The sequence below is a fragment of the Lactuca serriola genome, chromosome 8 (assembly GCF_051521515.1).
Source record: "Lactuca serriola cultivar US96UC23 chromosome 8, Lser_US96UC23_V15, whole genome shotgun sequence".
NCBI classification, from domain to species: domain Eukaryota; kingdom Viridiplantae; phylum Streptophyta; class Magnoliopsida; order Asterales; family Asteraceae; genus Lactuca; species Lactuca serriola.
The window spans coordinates 82140778-82163866 of NC_136415.1; the positions used below are offsets into that span (position 1 = coordinate 82140778).

At 37.2% G+C, this 23089-nt stretch overlaps 2 protein-coding genes across 2 annotated transcripts; both read left to right on the top strand.

Moving 5' to 3' along the window:
• The first annotated feature begins 20142 nt into the window (after positions 1–20142).
• LOC145069691 (Ubiquitin carboxyl-terminal hydrolase family protein) lies at positions 20143–21573 on the top strand. The gene has a single exon (XM_079016639.1). It carries the CDS (start codon positions 20296–20298, stop codon positions 21496–21498), a length of 1203 nt encoding a protein of 400 aa, XP_078872765.1. The 5' UTR covers positions 20143–20295; the 3' UTR covers positions 21499–21573.
• A 132-nt stretch (positions 21574–21705) lies between these two features.
• Positions 21706–22346, top strand: LOC145069692 (Tetratricopeptide repeat (TPR)-like superfamily protein). Its single transcript, XM_079016640.1, has one exon. It carries the CDS (start codon positions 21706–21708, stop codon positions 22279–22281), a length of 576 nt encoding a protein of 191 aa, XP_078872766.1. The 3' UTR covers positions 22282–22346.
• The last annotated feature ends 743 nt before the right edge of the window (positions 22347–23089 follow it).

Sequence of the window (23089 nt, forward strand, 5' to 3'; positions counted from 1 at the left end):
CAGCTGCCTCGACGCCTAGGCGATGACATGCCCTCTCTGCATCAATACTGCGCCCAAACCTGAGATGGACACATCGTAGTACACAACAAAATCCTCCATGCCCTCTGGCAGGGCTAAGATTGGCGCCTCGCACAATCTCTGTCTCAGTGTCTCAAACGCGGCCTGCTGCTCGGGCCCCCAACGAAAGACCATGGCCTTCCTTGTTAGCCTGGTCAGAGGTACGACTATCTTGGAGAAATCATGGATGAATCTCCGATAGTAGCCGGCTAATCCTTGGAAACTCTGAATCTCAGATGGAGACTTCGGAACTTCCCATCTCATCATGGCCTCCACTTTGGCCGGGTCCACTGAGATCCCGTTCTGGTTGACGAGATGCCCAAGGAACTGCACCTCGCGCAACCAGAACTCACACTTGGAGAACTTAGCATACAAGTTCTCCCTCCTCAAAGTCTCCAGAACCTCTCGCAGGTGCTCCTCGTGCTCCTCTTGCGTCTTGGAGTAAACCAAGATATCATCAATAAACACTATCACAGACCGGTCTAACATCGGTCTACACATGCGGTTCATGAGGTCCATGAATGCGGCAGGAGCATTGGTGAGCCCGAAGGGCATCACCACAAACTCGTAGTGGCCATAGCGCGTCCGAAACGTCGTCTTCTGTACATCCTCCTCTCTGACCCTCATCTGATGATATCCTGAACGCAGATCAATCTTGGAGAACCAACATGCTCCCTATAGCTGGTCAAAGAGGTCATCAATCCTCGGGAGTGGGTAACGGTTCTTCACTGTTACCTTATTTAGCTCCCAGTAATCTATACACATCCGATGCGACCCGTCCTTCTTTCTCAGAAACAGAATCGGGGCTCCCCAAGGAGAGCTACTCGGTCTAATGAATCCCTTTTCTAACAGCTCCTGCAGCTGTGTAGACAACTCCTGCATCTCATAAGGAGCCAACCGATACCGTGCCTTGGCTATCGGAGCCGCACCAGGGACTAGGTAGATCCTGAACTCCACCTGCCTCTCCGGAGGTATCCCTGGCAACTCCTCGGGGAATACATCCGTAAACTCTCGCACTACGAGCAAATCACCCACTGTCGCCTTACCCGCCTCCCGGGTGTCCATAACATAAGCGACATATCCTGCGCAACCCTGCTGAAGGTAACACCTAGCTCTCGCTGCTGAACATACCGTTGGTCCTTGCTGTGGCCTCTCGCCCTGAACTACCAACTCTCCCCCCTTGGGGTACTGATCTGAACCAGCTGCTGTGCGCAATCTATCACTGCCCCCATTGGGGCTCAAGAAATCCATGCCTATAATCACCTTGTTCCCTCTCAACGGAATAGGAACCAGGTCCACCGGATAACGCTCCTCGAATAATCTCAGCACACAGTCTCGGAATACTGTCGATGCTCGCACCGATCGGTCATCTGCAATCTCTACCTCTAAAGGGCAATCAAACATGCCCGAAGACTCAGGAAACTTCTTGCTAAGCGCAAGAGAGACAAATGATCGGGTAGCCCCCGAATCAAATAGTACCTGAACTGGGATACCGTTCACATGGAACGATCCTAAACATAGCACATACATAACATATCAAAATCACAGCAGAGCATCATAAAGCATAAAGATAGGAAATCATACCCGTCACCACATCGGGTGCAGCGCGTGCTTCCTTGGTAGTCAACTGAAATTCCCGACTCCTCACCACTAGAGCCTCTGCCTTGCCCTGCCGGCCATCAGTGATCCACGAGGTTGCTAGAGCTGGCGCCTTCACTGGCGCTGATGTTGCTGTCAACTAGGGGCAATTGGCCTTCTAGTGGCCCTTCTGGTTGTAGTGGAAACATAGCAACTCAGACGTCTAAATAACCGGTGCAGGGGTAGTACAATCCCTACTGAAATGCCCCCATCTGGCCGCACTTGTTGCAGCCCAACGATCCCAATCTACACGCCCCCTCATGTGGCCTGCCGCATTTCCTGTAGCGGCCCGGTCCTGACTGGCCTTTCGGCCTGCCGTCTGATCCCTTGGGCTTCTTCCCCAAAGCCCCAGTCGTCTGACCCTCCTCTATCTTTCTTTTCCTGACATGCTCCAAATCAATATCCCTCTCCCTTGCCCTGGCAATCATGGAATCCAGGGTCAGGCACGCTGAAAAACTAACATGCTCCCGAATGTCGGCCCGTAGCATGTTGTGGTATCGGGTCCTCCTCATATCCTCATCTCCCGCATACTGGGGCACCAGTAATGCCCTCTCCCGAAACTTGGCAGTGATCTCCACCATAGTCTTCATAGTCTGTCTCATGTCCAAAAACTCCCTGTCCAGATGCTGAAGCTCTACCGCTGGCGCAAACTATGCTCGGAACTGGGTCACAAAATCTGACCATGTCATACCCTCAACAGCCGAGGCTCCTAGAGAGTCACCAACCGACTCCCACCGATCCCTAGCCCGGTCCCTCAAACACCCTGCTGCAAATCGTACCTTCGACCCCTCGGGGCAGAAGCTGGTTAGCTGCGCGGACTCAATGTCCGCAATCCATCGTCTGGCAGCAATGGGGTCCTTCGCCCCGTGGAAATCTGGAGCACCACTGCCCCTGAAGTCCTTAAAGGACAGTGTGCGGGATCCTGACTGTCCAGATGCCATATCACTCCTGAACGCCCTGAGGCGATCCTCCATCAGCTCGACTATCCCTTCCTTGATCGACCCGAAGATGATGGGGGTCGACTCAAGGATGGCTCTGGTGATCTCTGATGTGATGAACTCGCGTAGCCTTTCATCTACTGGCTCAGAACTTGATCCCGAACCCGATCCCTCTCCTGAACTGCCAACTATTGGCCTCTGTCGTAGTGCCACCATTCTACAAAACATAATACCAACCGTTAGTGAGACCGATACATCTCGAGGGATCACATCCACTACAAGTTCCCTGGTATTGTCTTAGCCTTCCTCAATTTAGGTACGGATCCTCTGCTTTTAGTAATACGGGTCCATACTACCTTCCACATCTATCTGTACCATCCTCAAGGACTGCCTTGACTCCACCAAGTCCCTTTCACCACTGCTGATTCTCTGCTATTCCCATCCTAGGCTTACCCTCGGGAAAATCTCTAACTCCACCCAAACCGGTCCTCAACTGCTGAAGGCCTCCTTGTAATGCCAAGTAGCCATTACCTAAATACCATCACATGTGATGAGGCTCAAATAATCCTTCGAGTAACAGACTCGTACCTACAACGGTTAGACTCAGACGAGAGCTGCGCAATAGGGCCAAATCCATCACTCTGAGATTATTCAACCCTGATCACATGTGGTGTGACGTATTCACCTAATGGCTAACTCCCATCATTCAGAGTCCCACAAAGCACAAAGCAAGCGGCATTCGAACGTATGAAAACTACTCAAGCAAATCTGTCCTCATATTGAGAAGCTGAACTAGCATATAATGTTGAGCTCATACTACCAGGCATAACTTAAACATGCTATCCTACTACTGTCTACTCAATACTAGCATGCAATTCTCATAAGCTGAAGCACATAAAGCAGGCACATAAGGCATCATTCCTAGATCCTTAGTCCTATTCTTGCATGCTGTTCTACTGAAACTGATAAACATCAGATAACTGGTATGGGTACTATGGGGAATACTTACTTGAGCTTAGCCGGTTGCGCACATCACACACTTGTTCCTTCTCAAAACGCTTTTATCTTAGCTTTTAGAAAGTCATTTTCCTTGTAAAAATCTTTTAATCCCTTGGTTTGAGTCCAGACACCCTCGAAGGTGTGTCCGAATCCCTCAAACCAAGGCTCTGATACCAACTTGTAACGACCCAATTTTCACGTCCAAAAATTTCATTTTTGATTAAGTGATTTGCAAAACATTTGTAACAAAATATCATCCGATCATATCATTTAATAAAAACATGTATCGTATCTGAAAACCGAATCGTAAAAACATAATAATGTCAAAGTACAAATCCCAGAATAACTCATAGTGCGGAAAACAAAGTGTGACATCCCCAAAATCACGGCCAGAAAAGACTGATTTGATTTATGTTTTTTAAAATAATTTCAGAGTAAATCCTTTTGATTTAAAAGTGTTGCGGAATTTGTTCCCAAAACAAAACATGATAAAATAATATTTATCAAAGCATTTCATCAAGAGATGCATTTTCATTATATAATCAAAACTCGGGATGTCATGTTCCGATACAGACCATAAAGCATAAACGATAACATTACAATTCATTCAACAAATATATACATATACAGACTTGTAAACAAAACAACTCGATGATTCATCCATCTTACGCCCTTGCGCCACTTCCTGTAATACAAATAAAACTGAGTGGGTCAGGCTTGGGAGCCTGGTGAGCATATAGGGTTTTCAACCCACAATAAATAATTATATTTAATTTCACCAACCAAAAATATCCCGATTACCCATTCTTGTTATCCTCACTTTACGTCCCTAAAACAACATCTATCTCAAGGGACCTAATCTAGGATTTTCATCGGGACGGACATTAATGCTAAGGGGTTTCCTCAACAATAGATGTCCTAAAGGCAACCATGAGGGGGATAGAGTACACCGATGAACACATCGTTCACAACACCTACAGGTTATGAACCTGCTAGCGTTCCACTAGACTATCTAGAAAGAGTCTGTGGTCGTTATCCATACTCCGCTGAATAACTAGATCAACAACAACAACATCGAGGCCTCTCATATGTTTATTACACACCAACTATCTACCCATGTTCTACCCAACATATTAGTAGATAAATATATATATATATATATATATATATATATATATATATATATTTATACATAGTTTAAAACCTGTATAGCATTTTCATTCAATACATATTCCACATAACAGATGAGGCACACCCACATAACACGTATTTCATAGAAAATAAATCAGATCTATGAGATAGAAGAGAATGAATATACATTCACACATATAACAACAAAATTATACACATAACACGTATTTCGTATAAAATACTTCATAATTATGCATTAGAAGAAAGTAACTACACACTCACTTGATCAGAAGATGATCGGACAGCACTACGGCTTGTAGAAGTAGTATTCTTCGGCAGATCTGGAAGATCTTCACAAAAGCCAGACTCCTCGCGGGCAGAGCTTCGGCTCGGGAATCTTACTTCTCGGGATCATCGGGACCTTGGGACTTGCTTCGGGGCTCGGGAATGATACCGGGGCATCGGGATAATTCTTGCACGAAAAACGATGCAAAAACGCGAGAAAAAGGGAAGAAATGAGCAATGAAATCGGGTTGCCCTCGACCTCCTTTTATAGGGGCTGGAAGGTCGAATTACGCTGGGCGTAATGACGATAAGATCGCTGACTCCCCCCCCCCCCCTTCGGATAATATCGGAATATATATATAAATAAAATATCGAAAATATTCAATAAACTTCAAAAATTCATATCTTCCTCATACGAACTCCGTTTTCGACGTTCTTTATATCCACGCGTAGGTGAGACTACGATCTACAACTTTTGTTTAGACTCTATCGGCTAATTTTGACTTTATTTTTCTTATTTATTTTTAGTAGGCCGGGACAGGAAATTCCGTTATAAATTCATAACTTCTTCATCCGACGTCCGTTTTCGCCTATCTTTTTATCGTTCTACTCCTATTAACGAAACCTTCGATTCTCATTTAAATTGTTTCGGCTAAAAACCGCTCGATCTCAAATCGAGTATTCGGGCTGCATACTGCTAAGTCGAAACTTCGAAAAATCATAACTTCCTCATACGAAGTCAGATTTGAGCGTTCTTTTTATGCACGCTCTCGGTTTAACGAACTCTACGACTTTCGTTTAGATCACTAAGGCTAAATATTGCTCTAACGTAAATTTCACTTTTTACGTCATTCAGCATTGTCGGTTCTGTCGCGAAACTTCGACAGGTCATAACTTCTTCGTTATAACTCGGATTTCGGCATTCTTTATATCTTCGGAATCCTTGTTTCGACCACTACATCTTTATGAAAAGATATTGGGATTATCCCACACTTCAAATTTGACGCTTATTTTATTCTTAATTCAATAAATTGTAATAATTAAGAAAATAAACACATAATTCACATAATACTCAAATATTTCATCATTAATACTTCAAAAAGAGTTACAAGGGTTAACCTAGACTATTAAATCAATGATAATGCCTAGCCTGGAAACGCGGGCGTTACACAAAGAGTGTGTGTATGATGTCTCGCTACCGCGCCAACTCCTTCCCCTTCGCTGAAGAGGTACCTGAAACTAAAACTATAAACTGTAAGCACGAAGCTTAGTGAGTTCCCTCATCGTACCACATATCATACAGTCATATAGCATACATACTGCCAGGAAATTATGGGGTGCCCGACCTACCCGGTACGGCCATTCTGGGGTGCTGACCTACCCGTACGACCGTTCTTGGGGGCCGACCTACCCATGTCAAGCCATTCTGGGGTGCTGACCTACCCATGTCGAGCCATTCTGGGGTGCTGACCTACCCATCGGTCCTAACAACCGACCCTCAGGGACTAATCCACCCCTACTGCTGCTATCACATATATCATAACATAAACATAATATCAGACATATCTGGGGTGTCCGAACTACCCTTCGGTCCTGACAACCGAACTTGGGGACTATTCACCTCCTACTACCGCTATCACATATAACATATCATGCCAGCATATAACATATAATCACATAATGCCAGACATATCTGGGGTGTGTGACTTACCCGTCGGTCCTAACAACCGAACTCTACTACTATCACATATAACATATCATGTAGTAGCAAACCTAGATGATATCACAAAGACAATCATCTAACATACAACTCCTACTAATGGGCCGACATTGTGGCCGTAGACCCACCGCTACTGGCAGGTAACTCACCTCGTAGTAGCTGCTGATCTGTGCGGGAATCCTCTTACTGCTGCCGCTGCTGCTCCGGAAATCCTCCGGCTATAATTCCCACAAAACACTTAGTCATACACTGCTAACTATTCTTGGGGTAAAATGACCATTTTACCCCTGACCAAATCAAAGTCAAAGTCAACTTCTAGTTGACTTGACTCGCCGAGTTGGCTCGCCAACTCGCCGAGTCCCTATCCTTCCATTTGTCCTTATACCCGTCTCTACTCGTTGAGTTAGGCGATGACTCGACGAGTTTTCCTTCTAAATGAACATCTACTGAATCCTCATCCGACTCGCCGAGTTGTATGAACAACACGTCGAGTTCATCTTCAACTGAAACACAGGTCTTGTACTTGACTCGCCGAGTTGTATGAATAACTTGTCGAGTTCATCTTCATCCTTAAAAAGATTGCCTTGGACTCGCTGAGTCTGCTCATGCACTCGCCGAGTCCCATTAACTTCCAGAACAATGGCTTAGTCCAGAAGGTTGGGTCACTCCCCGGGACCCCCTAAAACCTTTCCACACTCAACTAGGTCCTTTTTACCCTCAACTGATATGGGACAGAAACCTTGGACTCGTCGAGTTGGTCACATCCTCTTACTAAATCTTCGATTTCTGATGTACAACCCTTGATCATAAGATAGATCTATGCTTCTACAATTGATCTAGCACGTAAAGTTACAACCTTTACGTGCTTGCATGGGACTTTGAGCTCATAAGGTCCTAAAACAATCTCTTACAATGCATGGGGCCTTCTTTGAGTGCAAGAGCCACCCCTTTCTGCCTTGTAACCCCTCTAAGGACCTAGATCTGAAACATCAACCCCTAACCATGCTTGCAATCATGGTTGGTGACCAAAATGGCATAGAAAAGCCCTCGAACTCCACAAAATGGGATCTATCAAAAGAACAAACAAGGTATAGACTTTATATCTTCTGTGGACTGCAAATGATGCTAAAAATTGGATCCTTCTAGCCTCCTCTTGATCCTTCAAGCTTTTCCTTCCTTCCTTGGATCACAAAAGCACCAAAATCACTCCAAATGCCTTAGATTGCTTCAATAACGGCTAGGGTTTGCTATGGGGGTCTTCTGGGAGCAAATGGGACGAAGGAGGCCGAGTTAAGGTGTTTAAATAGGGTGCAAACCCTCAGGTTAGGGTTTTTGTCCAGACAGGGCCTACTCGCCGAGTCTGGGACCCAACTCGTCGAGTCCACAGCTTAAACCCCGCGTCTCGTGCTGCTTCTACTCGGCGAGTTGGTCCTTCAACCCGCCGAGTCCGAGGCCAAAATGCAAAACATTTTAAAGAATTAATAAAAGAATACGTACCAAGAACCAGGTGCTACAATCTAGCTCCACATAGGTCTGATTATCTCCGACTTTGACCCCTCCGATCACATAGGCCGATTATCTCTAAACCTCTTCAGTCGAGGTTCGCCTAGCTCCTAGGCGCCGATTAATCGACTGCCTATGCCGATTTCTGCAACACTGATATATATATATATATATATATATATATATATATATATATATATATATATATATATAGCTAGGTTCAAATGTGGATTGACATCTATTGTGCGGATGTGTGGACAGTGTTATTCTGTAAGAATGACAAAGAAAATATGTTGTTTGATAATATGAATACGCTCAATCTATCATAACTATTGTCATTATCACATATTCTCACTAATTAAATTGTCTATAAGCTTATTATAGAATTTTTATTATTATTCTCATTCTATCAGAATGTTGTTAGAATGTTTATTGAGTCGTATTCTGTCATAATGAAAATGAGTGAAAAACGATGTCTGAGAACAAAAATGAATAAGAATTAGTGAGAATGCATGAAAATGACTATATTTTTGTAAAGTTTAACATATTCGCATTAGTAAACCACTTCTCTTAGTAATTCTCATAGAATAACATTGTCCACACGTCCGCACAGTAATTGTACATCCACATTATAACCTAGCCCTATATATATATATATATATATATATATATATATATATATATATATATATATATATATATATATATATATATATATATATATGATTCTGAAAAATACAACAACACTCAAGAACACACATAAAATGACTTAAATTTTATTAAATTAAAAGTTTAATTAATAAAAAAATTAAACCCTTAGAATTTTAAAATGTCTTAAAATACACCTTATAGTATGTATATCAATAAAGATTTAAATATATATTATATGTATAAGAATAGTCAGTCAAACCACTATTACGCCTCATTCACGAACCATAATATAAGGGGAGTTTAAGGAAGCGGCCTCTAAAATGACTGCCATTGGGTATCCATTCTTACGCACCGCTCTCTTGTATGGTGGAGGGTCGTTAGCCGAACGGGTTTGATAGAACAAATTAATCTCATTAAAATTATAATGATATAAAGTAACTAAACTATTTTAAAAAAATACACTCTTGTTACTTTAGGAAAATGTGAATTTGTATGCTAGTCCATGAAATTGCACAATACACTTTATGAGTCGTTAGTGGAGCGTGTGTGGTTAACCGACACGCTAATGAGTGACTAATAAAGAGTGGTAATGGGTGTCTCGAAAATTATCATTGATTATTGGAGCGCGTGTGGGTAAACAACACATTAAAAATTAGATGATAAATGACATCGAGAGTGCCAAGCTAATTTGCATGGTTATTCACATCTCGTTTGTGATCCTCGGTATTCCAGTCACAAAAAAAGAGCATAATCGAGATTAAATATGTCATTGATTAGATTTAATGAATCTCAAAAGATCTAGGAGTTTCATGAGACTGAAATTGGTAAAAGCCTTACCTACCTAAAATAGATTCGAATTTGATTACGACATCCTTCTTCAAATTTTGAATCAAAAATATGGATCCTAGCCTTAATTTAAATTTATAGGTTAATAATTAAGGATTAAAATCAACTAACTTGAATTCTCTTTTCTCATATTATGGATGTCATGTCAAGACAACAATGGTATTCCTAATTCTTTTGGAAATGGTTTTCCTCTACTATCAGAAGATAATATTCCACATTCTGATGAATATGAAAGTATGTTTGCTTCTTTGAGCAATGGTGGAAATGGACGTCATGCTTCTCCAACTCCTCCTCATTCTCATCCAATAACTCTCCTTACGTATCAAGTTGAAAGATACGAAACTACTCAAGCCCTATTGGAATGCAAGCGTCAATATGGAAATTATGTGTGTACGTATGTTCTGGGAATGAAATCGTACATTGACAAATTGGATAGAATGGGTGTCGTTTTCCCAAGGGATCAAGCCATTGATTTGGTTCTTCTTTCACTTCCAAAGTCATATAATAAGTTCATTTAGAACTTTTATATGAGGAACCTTTACGTGACCTTAATTAATCTGATACATATGTTGATTGTTGCTGAAACAGAAATGCTTAAGAGCACCAGTGAAACAAAATTGTTTGAAGGATCTAATTCCGAAGTTTCCATGGATATGGACAATGGTGACAATGGTGGTCCAGAAAATATTTCTCTTCCCAATTGAAGGGGATCGGCCAAGGTCAAATTGTTTGATTGTATGGTAAAGAGAAAGCCTAGTTCTGAGATAGTTACACGTGCTAATCCTAAAGACTCCATATGTTTCCATTGCAAATTGAAGGGACATTGGTTGAGAAGCTGGCCAGACTACCTGAAAGATCTTAGAGATGGTAAAGTCAAGTCGTGTGACTCTACTTCAGGTACATCCATTATCTAACTCCATTATCTTAATAAGTTCCTATTCATAGACTCTTAATACATGATGTGATGATCCCATTTTGAGGGTATTGTAGATCTAAGAGAAAGAAGGAAAGTGAGCTGGATTTGATCGTGAGATATGGATTTCGATTGTGTGGTTCGATGGTCAGATTTTTGAAGCTACTACTTAGGAGTTATGATAATTTCGTAGATTGCTTAAGAAATGTTTAGAAACATAGTTTTTATTTTATGCGTTGTTAGGATGAGTTCCAAATTTTCGTTTATTATCAATAAAAGTGAATTTTTGGTTTATATAGTTGGTTTACTTTATATTTCCTTGTAATTACATTTATGAAAATGTTGGTTACATTTATATTATTAGCAATATTAATTGTGGATTTGATTCTTATTACTTCCCCTGTGGCAAATGTCATAATTGACTAAGCGATAAAGAATTCTCATCACCCAAGTTCCAATTTGATAGATACTTGGAGTCATGTAAATTTAAATTGTGTGATGTGTGAGAATCTTGAACTTTGGAAGATTATGACTAATTCTTTGATCACATGTTTTATGTGAGTCAAGGACTAATGTATCTAGTCCATTGATACAGACCATTCAAATCTGCCATAAAGGATGAAAATTCTATTCGTCATGATTTACTGGTGATTCAGTAAATATATATGTTTATAAGATTAAGCATAATTCTAACATTTTGAAAAAGGTTTTTCAAAGAGTGACAAAACGAATAAGAAGAATCTGTTAGGCAGAAAAATAAAGGTTTCTCCAATCTGAAAGGAAAGGAGAGTGCTTTAGTATCATATTTTATGATCATTTTAATGATTGTGGAACTATATCTCAATTGATCATCGAAGAAAATCTTAGTGCAATTGTTTGACTAAGAAAAGGAATCAAATATTTTTGAAATGGTTCAAATCAAAAGATGAGTAACACTTTGTTTCAAATCAAGTTTTAGAGTCATGCTCTAATTACTACACATCGTATCTTGAAAATTATTTCATACTAAGTACATTTATAACACCTCATGAAATGTGGATTAATAATGTTTTCTTACTCTAGAACATTTGGAATTGGAAGTTGTGATGTTTTGGTTAAAACAAAGGATGAACTAATGCCAATTCCATGAAGTGTTTCTTATCAAGAATCTATACTGACTTTTGAATATTTGTTTTTGCTCGACAAGGAATGTTCCTTAAGAGAGAAACTTATGTGTCAAGAAGTCAGTGGGAGTTATAATGATCTTGAAGAGTTTTAGGATTCAATCAAGAATAAACCTTTTAGTTATCACTAGCACACGGCTTGAAGTTGATGACCTATTGTGTTAAGTTGACACATTCTTGTTTCTGTGCACCTTCCAGTTGAGTTGGCAATGCTTATGAGTTATATGGTTCTTGATATGTGCATAATTAGTTAATTATTTAGAATACATTTTATTCATTTTTAACTAATTATGTGTATAATGTGGACAAAAGGTACTTAATACTGTTTAAATTTTGTTTTCAGTCCAAAAGACATGCTTGGGAGTGAAATGGAACAAGGGGAAGCAATTAGAGACCAAAGCATGAAGATTGAGGGACAAAAGCTTTCTTACTCGGCGAGTACACTTGAATATTCCAGAAGATAAGTCAAGACTCCTAATTTGAGACGGATAACTAGAACCTACTCGGCGAGTTGGGTCTGCTACTCGCCGAGTACACCCTGTTTTGAGATAATTATAAAAACCGAGCCTTTATCCGATTGGAATACTTTTCTGGTGTTTTTTGGAGATCATCTGCGATTGGAGAACCCTTGAAGGCGCTAAGGAACTCTAATCTTCAATCTCTTGAAGAATCAAGGCAACTAGGTTAATCATTCCACTTAGCTTTAGGAATTAAGTATGTTTAGCTTAGTTAAATCTGTTTTTGTGTTTGTTTTTACTGCAACTATGAGCTAAATATGTTTTTGTTTCTGTTTGGGGAATACCAAGTAACTCTTGTGGTTTAATTCTTAGCTTTTGATTGATTGTTTATTGGTGATTTATTAAATTAAGTTTGTTAAAGAAGCTTATTCATTAATCACAACTATTTTCTGTTAATTGGAAGACAATTAAGTTGCATGAACATCTCTTAGTTGTTAACCTCATATGTCTATGTGAACACTTAATCATATGCTTAGGAATAATGAATATGAAACTAAGATTAATAAGATAATGGGTAGATTAATGTGTGAGCTTGTTTGAGAAACCAACAAACAAGAGGTTAATTGAACCACCAATTTGATTAACCACTACAAATCTTATTTAATCCTAATCTAGGGAATTCATTAGTTTAAACACTTGATCACCGCTTGAATTAATTGATTTTCTAAGGGTTAGGAGTAATGAACATGAACCTAACCACTATAGTTGGTAACCAATAGCAATTAATCTATCATAAATTCAAAATAACCATAGGAGTGAATTGGTTGAACCTAAATAGAAACATCTTTATCAAATTTGGTGAATTAGTTGTTTGCTTTAGTTACTTAGTTAATTAAGTGTTTTTGTGGTGTGTTTAAGTTTCTAGTCTTGCAAAATTAGAGAAAAAAACCTTTTACTTTCATTACTTGCTTAGTTAAAATTATCCATTAGTTTAATTTTCCCATTCGCTGAGTTCGACACCCTACTTATCCAACTATACCACTAAAAGACAGGTTCACTGCCTTTGTGTGCTAAATTTATTAATAAAAAGTAGGAATAAAACAAGTGCATTTTACGCACATCAGTTCTCATTTGACTTCCAAGGCAAAGCATGTTGATCAGTGAAAGTATATTGATCAATATGGGTGAGTTGCTTAACAACACAGAAGCACTGGTAGGCCCTTATGCTACCAGACGCTGAGAAATTAAAGAATAAGCGAAGTTCAATCCATGAAAGGAAAAACTAAATTAGAGTTTGGTTTTGTCCCTAACCATATCTTATGAATGTAGTTTGGAAATGATAAATTCACATGAATGGGACACATGTACACCATAAAATCTAGCTGGCAAGCTTTCATTCTAATTTATGAGAATGATTATGAGGAAACACTTTCGCTAGTAGATTTTAAAGATCTGATAAGTATCATTATGGTTAGTAGTTGTGTTAATTGCATTCTCAAATTCATAATATGATTACGACATCCCTTTTCATAGTTCGAATTGTGAGAAATGGCAAGGGATTGTTTGAGCTTTCAAGACATATAGCTATAAGTTCTGAAATGGTTTGAATCACACACATATGCTATCTAATGAATGTGTGTAAGCTTGAGAAGTCTACTTGAAGACTTGTCGAAGCATCACGTATCAGAAATCTGCACTTTAGTAAGAAAGTCAAGAGTAAAGATTTCTAGAAGTCCAGTTGATTTATTGATACATGTCAAAGCTAGTGGGAGCATAACTATTATGCTAATGGGAGCATAATTGTTATGCTAAGTGTTGCAAGTTGACAATACTATTCGTAGGGAACAAATTTTTCAATTTACAAGTTGTAGAGTTTGGAAATTGTTTCCCTATAGTAAGACTTCAAGGGAGAGGGCATTCGTACTTCGTTTCAAATGTAAACGTTTAGATTGAAGGATTTAAAAGAACTTAGTCTTGGATATATATGAATATCATGTTGAAATGATTCAACACAGGAAATCCGATATATGGAAAATATTATAACAAGGGACTGAACATATATCAGGTCTCTATGTAAGACATTATGAATCGAGTTCCATATGATTCAGATATAAGATCGATTATATATGCTATAATATTCACTTGTTTTGATTTTTCCAAATGTCTTGGGAATCGATAGAGAAAAAGGACTAGAACTTTATGTGACTAAAGTTAAACGATTGTCAAGAACGAGCTGAGGTTTACCAAAGGATTGATTACTTGTGAACAGTTAGAAGTATGGTATGGTTTGGAATAACCATATTGTCATTGGGATGATTCTTGATCGAAATTGATGGTCATTTGAGAATATGGAAATGTCTCCATAGAGGGAGTCGATGATTAAAATCTACATGTGAGTTAGAAAATTTAAAGCAAGGAAGTTGTTCAAGGAGTGTGTCTTGAATTTGAAACTTCATTACTTTGGAATTGTTTTTAGTAACAAAGTTCCAATGGAACATTCTGTAATATCGTTGGCTAAGTCTCTGTGACTTTGAAGCTACGACATCGCAGAAGGACATCATGTAAGGTTAAACTCTAACACATTCTAAGTAGTGACAAAAATTTGGAATTGTGAAATGAGCATCATTGGAATAGTATCCAATCGATATGTACAAAAAGGAAGGACCATAGAGAGACATAGTATGCATGTTTATACCATGGCATGACTGATGTTTAATTCAAGTGTTTAGTTGATTACTCGAAAGATTATATAATGAATAAAATCTAATTAATATGGTGATTAAATAATAAGAGTTTTGTTTATATTCAATAGTTAGAGACCATACTTAATTAGGTTATTATTTTGTTTCACTTTGCATGTTTTACTTCCTGAATAACTTGATTATTCGAAATTCCACAGTCGATCATACTTTTGGAAGTAAGTAACAAATTAAGTCTGTCATGAATAGAATTGTAGATTGTCTATAGGGATTAGACATAGCAATAGCTTTGCCGCAATGTTCATGAGTACTTAGAAAATGAGGATTTTGAGTATTGGATAAACTCACACACAGAGAATTACTTCATGGATTTTATCATGAATAATTCTGAGACGATAATATCTTATATTCTTGAAACAGAGATATATGAGTTTTTGTTTACAATCCAATTGTGCATTGATATTACATAAACGCATTAGTAACTTGATGTTATAAAACGTATTATTGTGCATGATTTGATGAGTAAATAGTGCAAGCATATAAGTCAATTTTTTATTCGTTCCTTTTTCCTTAACGGGAAAAACGATATCATTGGGCCCCTCGATGATTTGATGATGGCATCTAAAGTGCTTGGCCAAGCTTGGACTGAATTGATGTGTTCAATTGGTAGTATGATTTCAGTCGTCAAAAATCAGAAATCGGGAAACAAAACTTGGACAATAAGATTGATTATAATCTATGTCTCATGTCTGTACGATATCTTGTAGAACGGATGAATATTTGATCAATTATCTTAGGACACGTAGCTGACTGGGTTAGAGTTCGACATCGGCTTTTGAGAGTTACAATTTGCTAATCATTTTGAAGTTATACTGGCAACTATAGTTATTAGACTTATCCAAGTGGGAAACTGTTGGATTCGGTGTCTAAGCCCATAACTATAATTGTTATATACTTAAATTGATAGTAGCACAATCATTAAGGGTTGCCCTCAAGACTAGCAACTAGACATGATGATATTCAGAGAGAGAGTTTTGATTTATTATTTGATTAATAAATTGAAATAAATAATTTGTTAATATATTATGAAAATAATATATTAATTAGAAATAGTAATATTTAATTAATATTTAATAAGAAATTAATTGAAATTAATTTTGGGATTAAAACAATTAATTAAAAGTGCAGGGAATGAAATGTTATTGTTGAATAGTTAAGCAAGAAACATTCTAGAACCCTCCATAAAGACTTGGACGGTTTTCTTGAGTTCTAAGGATTTCTAGAATAGTCTTTGGTGGATAAACAGGAATGTGAATAACTGCCCGGTTTAAGATAATCTTGGATTAAGGCTTATCTAGGGTTTCTTGACTGCACTATAAATAGGGCATAACTCTATGATTTTCGGCCAACCTCTTCTTTGGAAACATAGGATTTATATGCTTTGCATTATACCTATCACTCGGAATATACTATCTGGATCGTAGGAGCGTCCTCCCGGGATCCCCTCCATGATTATGGATGACGAAGTTGTTCCTTGCGTTCTAAGGTTAAACTGCAGACGTTTCCCTCACCAAAGTTATCGAAAGAAACGATTTTCCATCACCATAATTTAGAATCAACCTTCCACCTTCAAATTTCGTTAGAAAAATTAGACTAGTGGGTTTGATTGATGTTGAGTTCGAGGAAAACTAAAGATAATAAATGAGTTTGAACCGAAAAAAGCAGAAGGTTGAATAAGAGATTATACACAATAAACTGACGAAGATTAAACACTCACATGAAAGTTATTAATTTGAGTTTTTGAGTGTGTATGTGTGTTTTAATGCGTAAAAATGAAATGTTCGGTGAAAGAAAATAAAAAACCCGATGAAGATAAATATCAAATAGATTTTTTTGAGAGATAGGCCCCTACATTTATATTTAACAAAATTTCAATATAAAAATAATAAATGCTAAAAAATATAAAGAGGAGCAAATTAGTCTTTTTAATTTGAAGATGAACCAAATCCACAAAAAAAAAAGATACGGAATATGACCAAAAATCTATTTTTCAAGGATTGGACCTGTTTCCTGAAAAAATGCAAATTGCGGGGAATTTTTTTGTAGTTTTTTCAATTTTATATTTTGAAAATTTACATATGAAAAGTTTTGATAATTGACATACGAAAAATCTGCTTTTGTTTGTATTCTAACAATTTATTATGTTTTATAAGACTATGTATAAGAGATATAAATTTCATCCAAATAAAGTAAACTTTCAAAACTAAATCTTAATTTATTTCAAGAAGTATAGATCAATGTCATGGACTACATGAGCCCCTAGTAGTTTACCAGATAAATTGATAAGTCGGGCATTCCCGACCCACCAAGCGAAACCAGTGGTTTCTTGGTCATGACCAACTAAAGCTAAAGTTCCATTAAAGAGCGTTTCCACGGGGTAGAACCTCCTCAGGGAATATAAGGTTTTCATGAGGCTGATCTTGAGCCGCCATCCAAGCACGAATAGGAAAGTGTTGGTGGTTAACCCGACCTGACCCATTTCTCCGTGACTTAAACATGAGAAATCGTTTACAAAATATTCTCATCGTTGAAGCAATTAAAAGCTCTGCGATGTCTTGTGAGATAATCCAAATATAAATGATAGTTTAACTATCATCTATAGTCGGGTATCTCAAAAGACATTGCAAAACATTCAGTGCATTTACATTCTTATCTCCAGCGTGATTGCTTAAATGATGAATTTCTCATGTTTAAGCCATGGTCCATGAAGTATCATCTACCGTCCTTTAAAACATGGAGTCATAGTACCACATTCATATTCTATGAGTGACAAACCTCATGATGGAGAAGGTAGACAAAATATACTTTGGATGATAGTTTTGAGTTCTACCTAATGTGCACATGGTGGGTGGCACACTAGCACATGACATTGTTTGATTCATGCTAAAAATGTGCAGGGAATAAATTTTAATTTCAGTGATTCTGAGGCTCAAAAAACGTATAATAAAAAACAAATGTGTTTTGCTTCTAAAGTCACCAAACGGAATTAAGAAAACAAAACAATGAATGCGACCTTAATCTAATTGCACATGAATCTTAACTCAAGCTATTTGAAACCTTTATTCCCTAAACACACAAGTGCATCTGAACCTAAATTGTTGACGTGCTATTGTGACTTTATAAAATTGAACCATTGGTTTTGTAACATTGTTCAAAACTTTAAATAATCAACATGTCGTATGTTTTTAGAACACGCATGCATGTTAATGCGAATCTAATGTCATTTTTGGAGGAGTAAATATTAAATCGTTCCGACTCATCCTCCTAATATCAACATAATGACACAATGCATAATCCAAGAGAAGAGATGAGAGGCACAATAAGAATTTCTTACATTTACCCGGTGTAATTCCTATTAAAACTAACAATCTTCATTCATCTCACATCTTTATTGGGTTAAATAGGTAAAGATCAAACAACTTCGCTAAAAAGCAATTGATTTAGTAACTAGACCCCTAAAGTGTATTCAAAATTTCAAATGGTTACTTTGGACAAATTTGTTGTAATTTAAAAAAAAAATTAGAATATTATGGTATATGTATAATTTTGGGAAATCTCCAATAAAGTTCCAATGTTTTGGGTTATTTTACATTTTAATCCCAAATAAAATTTTGTTTACAAAAAAAGATAGATTACTGGTTAAAACTTTGGAATAATCATTTTTTGCCGGTTTCGCAAATTTAGCCAGTATTCCGTCGTTTTTTTTAATTGGTCAAGATATTGAGACTATTTTAAAGATACGTTATCCAATAACCAAAAAATTAAGATTTTTCTGAAAATTACCCTTGAACTAATCTATATTATTATGTTATTTTTTACCAATAAACAAAATATTAAGATTATTCTGAAGATTACTTTTTAACTAACTTTGGTTATTAGTAAAAAATAACATAATCTTCAGAAAATTCTTAATATTTTGACCGGTTAACGTAAAAAAACGAGACACTGACTCAATTTGTGAAACCGGCCAAAAAAAATTTATTTCAAAGTTTTAGCCAGTAATTTGTCTTTTTTTGTAAATAAAAATTAATTTGGGATTAAACCGTAAAATGGTCTAGAATATTGAGACTTTATTGAAGATTTCCTTATAGTTTTGTATCATATGTAATATTTCATTATTGAAAAAATCAAAATAACAAATTAGGAAGCCAAGTAGTAAAACGAATTATGAATATTAATTATTACAATTGTTGGAGACAAGATGATCGCTAAACTAATTAGGTAACTTTGTTTGTCATTCATTACAGGGAAAAAAACAGAGGAAGAATCAAGAATGACTTGGAGGAAATTACACTAACAAGTAACAAACCACAATCGAGATTTTAAACGGGAAAGAGAACATTCGTTATAAATCCGATGCTAAACCTGTTTATTGTTAGCGGATATGTATATTTTTGTATATATGTTTATATATCGCGGCCCAACTCATGTATAGATGTTAGCCCGGTCCATATTTCCTATGTAAACTACGATGTATCATCTAAACAAGTTGACACCAAAGGGCCAATGACCTAGTGGTATGGAGTAACCATCTCATATGAGAGGTCTGAGGTTCAAGTCTCGGTGGAGACATAAATGGTTATTTAAGAATAGAATAGTTACCTTTAAAAATTTATTTATATATTTATTTATTTTTAATCGGTTGTAATTTTATGTAATTTTATATGTTGTAAAAGCTTCCAGCTACTTTTGCCAAACACTCAACACTCATATAACCAATAATTGTTACAACTTCCCGCTACCAGCTACCTGCCATCCTGTAACCGCTTCCAACTAATAGTTATTTTTGCCAAACACACCCTAAGTCTACAAGAGTGTAATATCAGCAATGACTAAGTAAAAGAAAATGTTAACAAAAGTTCAATGGTTTCACACTTGAGTGTTTACAAATAATAACTCTAAGTGTTTACAAAAGCCCTAAAAAAAGTCGGTATCATTTCGAGTCTGGTAGGAACAAAATAAAATCGTTTTGAGACCGAACCAAAGAACAGGCAGGAGGCAACTGGATATACTTTTTCTGACTTATCAGTTTAATTATTAACCGATTAATGTAAAAAATAACTTCTCCAAGAGCCCACATTTCGTGAACAGGTAGAATGCTAGATACGCTCAACTGGGCCTTTAACTATGAACCATAAATCCATCATGTGATTCTGATTACATACTTCATGTTCATCAACACAGGCACACTGTCACAGACTCAACTCAACTATACTGAAAGAGTTGTGTAAGCTATGTTGTTTCATCGCCACGCTATTTCTTCTCATCTCAACGCATCTAGAAGCTCGACTGCAGTTAGGGTTTGGATTCAATTTACAGCTTCAATTTCGAGTCTCAAAGTAGTTTGGCGTAGAGACCAAAAGCTAGACCAAGCAATCGAGAACGATAAAGCGTGGAGGCAATGTGCAAAAGTTGTTAAAGAGGTGTTGAACGAACCTGGTAAAGTAATCCCTCTTCGATATTTGGAGAAACGTCGTGAACGATTACGACTTCCAGTCAAGATCCAAACTTTTTTATCTCGAAATCCAGGTCTTTTCGATGTCTATTATGATCGAATCAAACCCAAGACTGAACCTGTCAAGTTTTTAAGGTTTAGTGATGCGCTCCAACGCGTTTTAGATGAGGAGGAAAGGATTTATCTTGAAAACGAACCGTTACTTGTTGCTAAGTTGTGTAAATTATTGATGATGTCCAAAGACAATGTAGTTAACGCAGATAAATTGCTTCACGTGAAGAGGGAATTTGGTTTTCCTAATGATTTTTTGGTGAATTTGGTTCCCAAATATCCAGAGTATTTTAAATTAAACGGAAGTCCAGGAGAAGGAAATTCATATTTGGAATTGGTTACTTGGAACCCTAATTTTGCAAAATCAGTGATAGAACAAAGGGCCGATGATGAATCAGAGTCAACAGGCATAAAAATCCGACCATCTTTCAATTGGAAACTCCCATCAGGTTTTCTGATCAGGAAAGAAATGAGAGAATGGATTAGAGACTGGATGGAACTTCCATACATATCACCATATGACGATGCATCAGATTTAGATCAAGCATCTCTAGAAATGGAGAAGAGAACAGTGGGTGTTTTTCACGAATTACTCTCCTTGTCATTATACAAAAGAATCCCAGTACCAATATTAGGCAAATTTACAGAAGAATATAGATTTTCAAACGCATTCTCAAGTGTATTCACAAGGCATTCAGGAATCTTTTACATGTCACTTAAAGGTGGGATTAAAACAGCAATGTTGAGAGAAGCTTATAAGGGAGATGAGTTAATTGACAGAGACCCATTACTAGAAATCAATGATAATTTCATTTTGTTATTGGCTGAAGGACATAAACAGAGGATAGAAAAACTAAATCTTCAGAAACAAGCAGATGAAAACAATACTACACCAAACACAGGCCTCCCAATTGTCATGCATATGGAATGAAGGTAACATGCACATAATTTTATTCATGTTGCAGTTTGCAAATGGAATGAAGGTGACATTTTTTTTGATTGCATATTTATTCCTTTGAAAGTTCTTTATAAATTTACCCCTAATACACCTACCAAGATCATACAAGTTTTATGAATAAAACTCTATACAAAAACATAGTATGCTCAATATATATGAGGATATGTGAATCATTACACAATGGTTGCTATGGACACTTCAAATGTTCATAACTTGGCAGTTTTTACATTATTTCTAGTATTTCACTTAGTTTCCAGTGTGCCAATTCCCCCTTTTGCCCCTCGCCCGCTCTGTAATTTCCAATTAGCCCTTGCAAATCAAGCGTGTGCGTATCTTCCATCATGGCGACTCCCTCCTTCTCCCCTCTCTCCTCCATCACCTTTCCCACCTGTTTACCCTTCTTCACCTCCTCCACCTGAATATCATAGACACAGACATAGACATGTTCATTCACACATGCATGAACATGGTCCTGATGAACAAATCCACAATCAAACTCGTGATCATGATCGTGGTCATGGTCATCGTAGACGACATGATCATCATCATAACCATGGTCATAGTCATCATAGACATAGAATGTCACCCGTAGAACAACAATGTTGTAAGTGGTTGGCACAGGTTGATGATGAGTGTGTTTGTGAGTTACTTGGTCGCTTGCCTCCATTTCTTGCTAGACCTGTTCATGAATACACCGTAAGAGTTGCAGGCTCTTGCAACACGACGTACACGTGTGGGGCCCAATTAAGGATTTAAACATTAATTAAATTTATGTTTTTAATGCGTTTTAATATGTAAGCAAGGAAGTTTATGATTTTTTATGTGGTTTCTTGTCTTTCTCTTGTTTTTATCATTGAGGTTATTTTTCTATAGCTTGCTATAAGACCGTGACATCTACACATGTACAAATTTTATCATCAAAAGGAATTGATTTAACGCTTGTAGCTTTTTCCATATTTGTACATAAAAAGATTGGATTTTGTGATCTTTGTATGGAAGTATTGTTGGTGTATGTTTTTTATCGACTTTGTTATGTAAATGGTAAATGGTAGTGTACGTGGGAAAAGTGCAAATAACACTTTCTAAAGTATAAAATAAAACTTATTTTGTAAAAACCAACAACCATCATTAAAATTTATATACAAAGTGGTTCAACAACCATCCCAAATTCAATTACAAAATCCGACCCGAAATGCCAATGCATAAATGTGAAAGTTTATGGATAGAATAAAGAGAATACAGTGGAAATGGTCATGTAGTATGCTTTTTTTTTTGGTAAGGTCCAAATTTAAAAAAAAAAAAAAAAATTATTTTGATAGGGTTTTATTGTGGTTTTAGTCATTTAAGTTAACAACTTAAGGTTAAATCTGTTAAGTCGATTATTTTACCGTTCATTATATATTTCTTAATAGTGCCTATTGTTAATCATAATTATTATACAATGGACCCTGCCTACACCTATCTCTTCCTCAAAAGCTTAATGAAGTAGCTTTCAACAAAACGTTTCAAAATCAAAAATTATCTGCTATCAGCTAGTTTTTGCCAAACACACCCTTAATGGTAT

What these genes read in the sequence shown, in the direction of transcription:
- LOC145069691 (XM_079016639.1), top strand. Translation starts at nt 20,296, where the DNA reads ATGTTGTTTCATCGCCACGCTATTTCTTCTCATCTCAACGCATCTAGA.
- LOC145069692 (XM_079016640.1), top strand. Translation starts at nt 21,706, where the DNA reads ATGGTTGCTATGGACACTTCAAATGTTCATAACTTGGCAGTTTTTACA.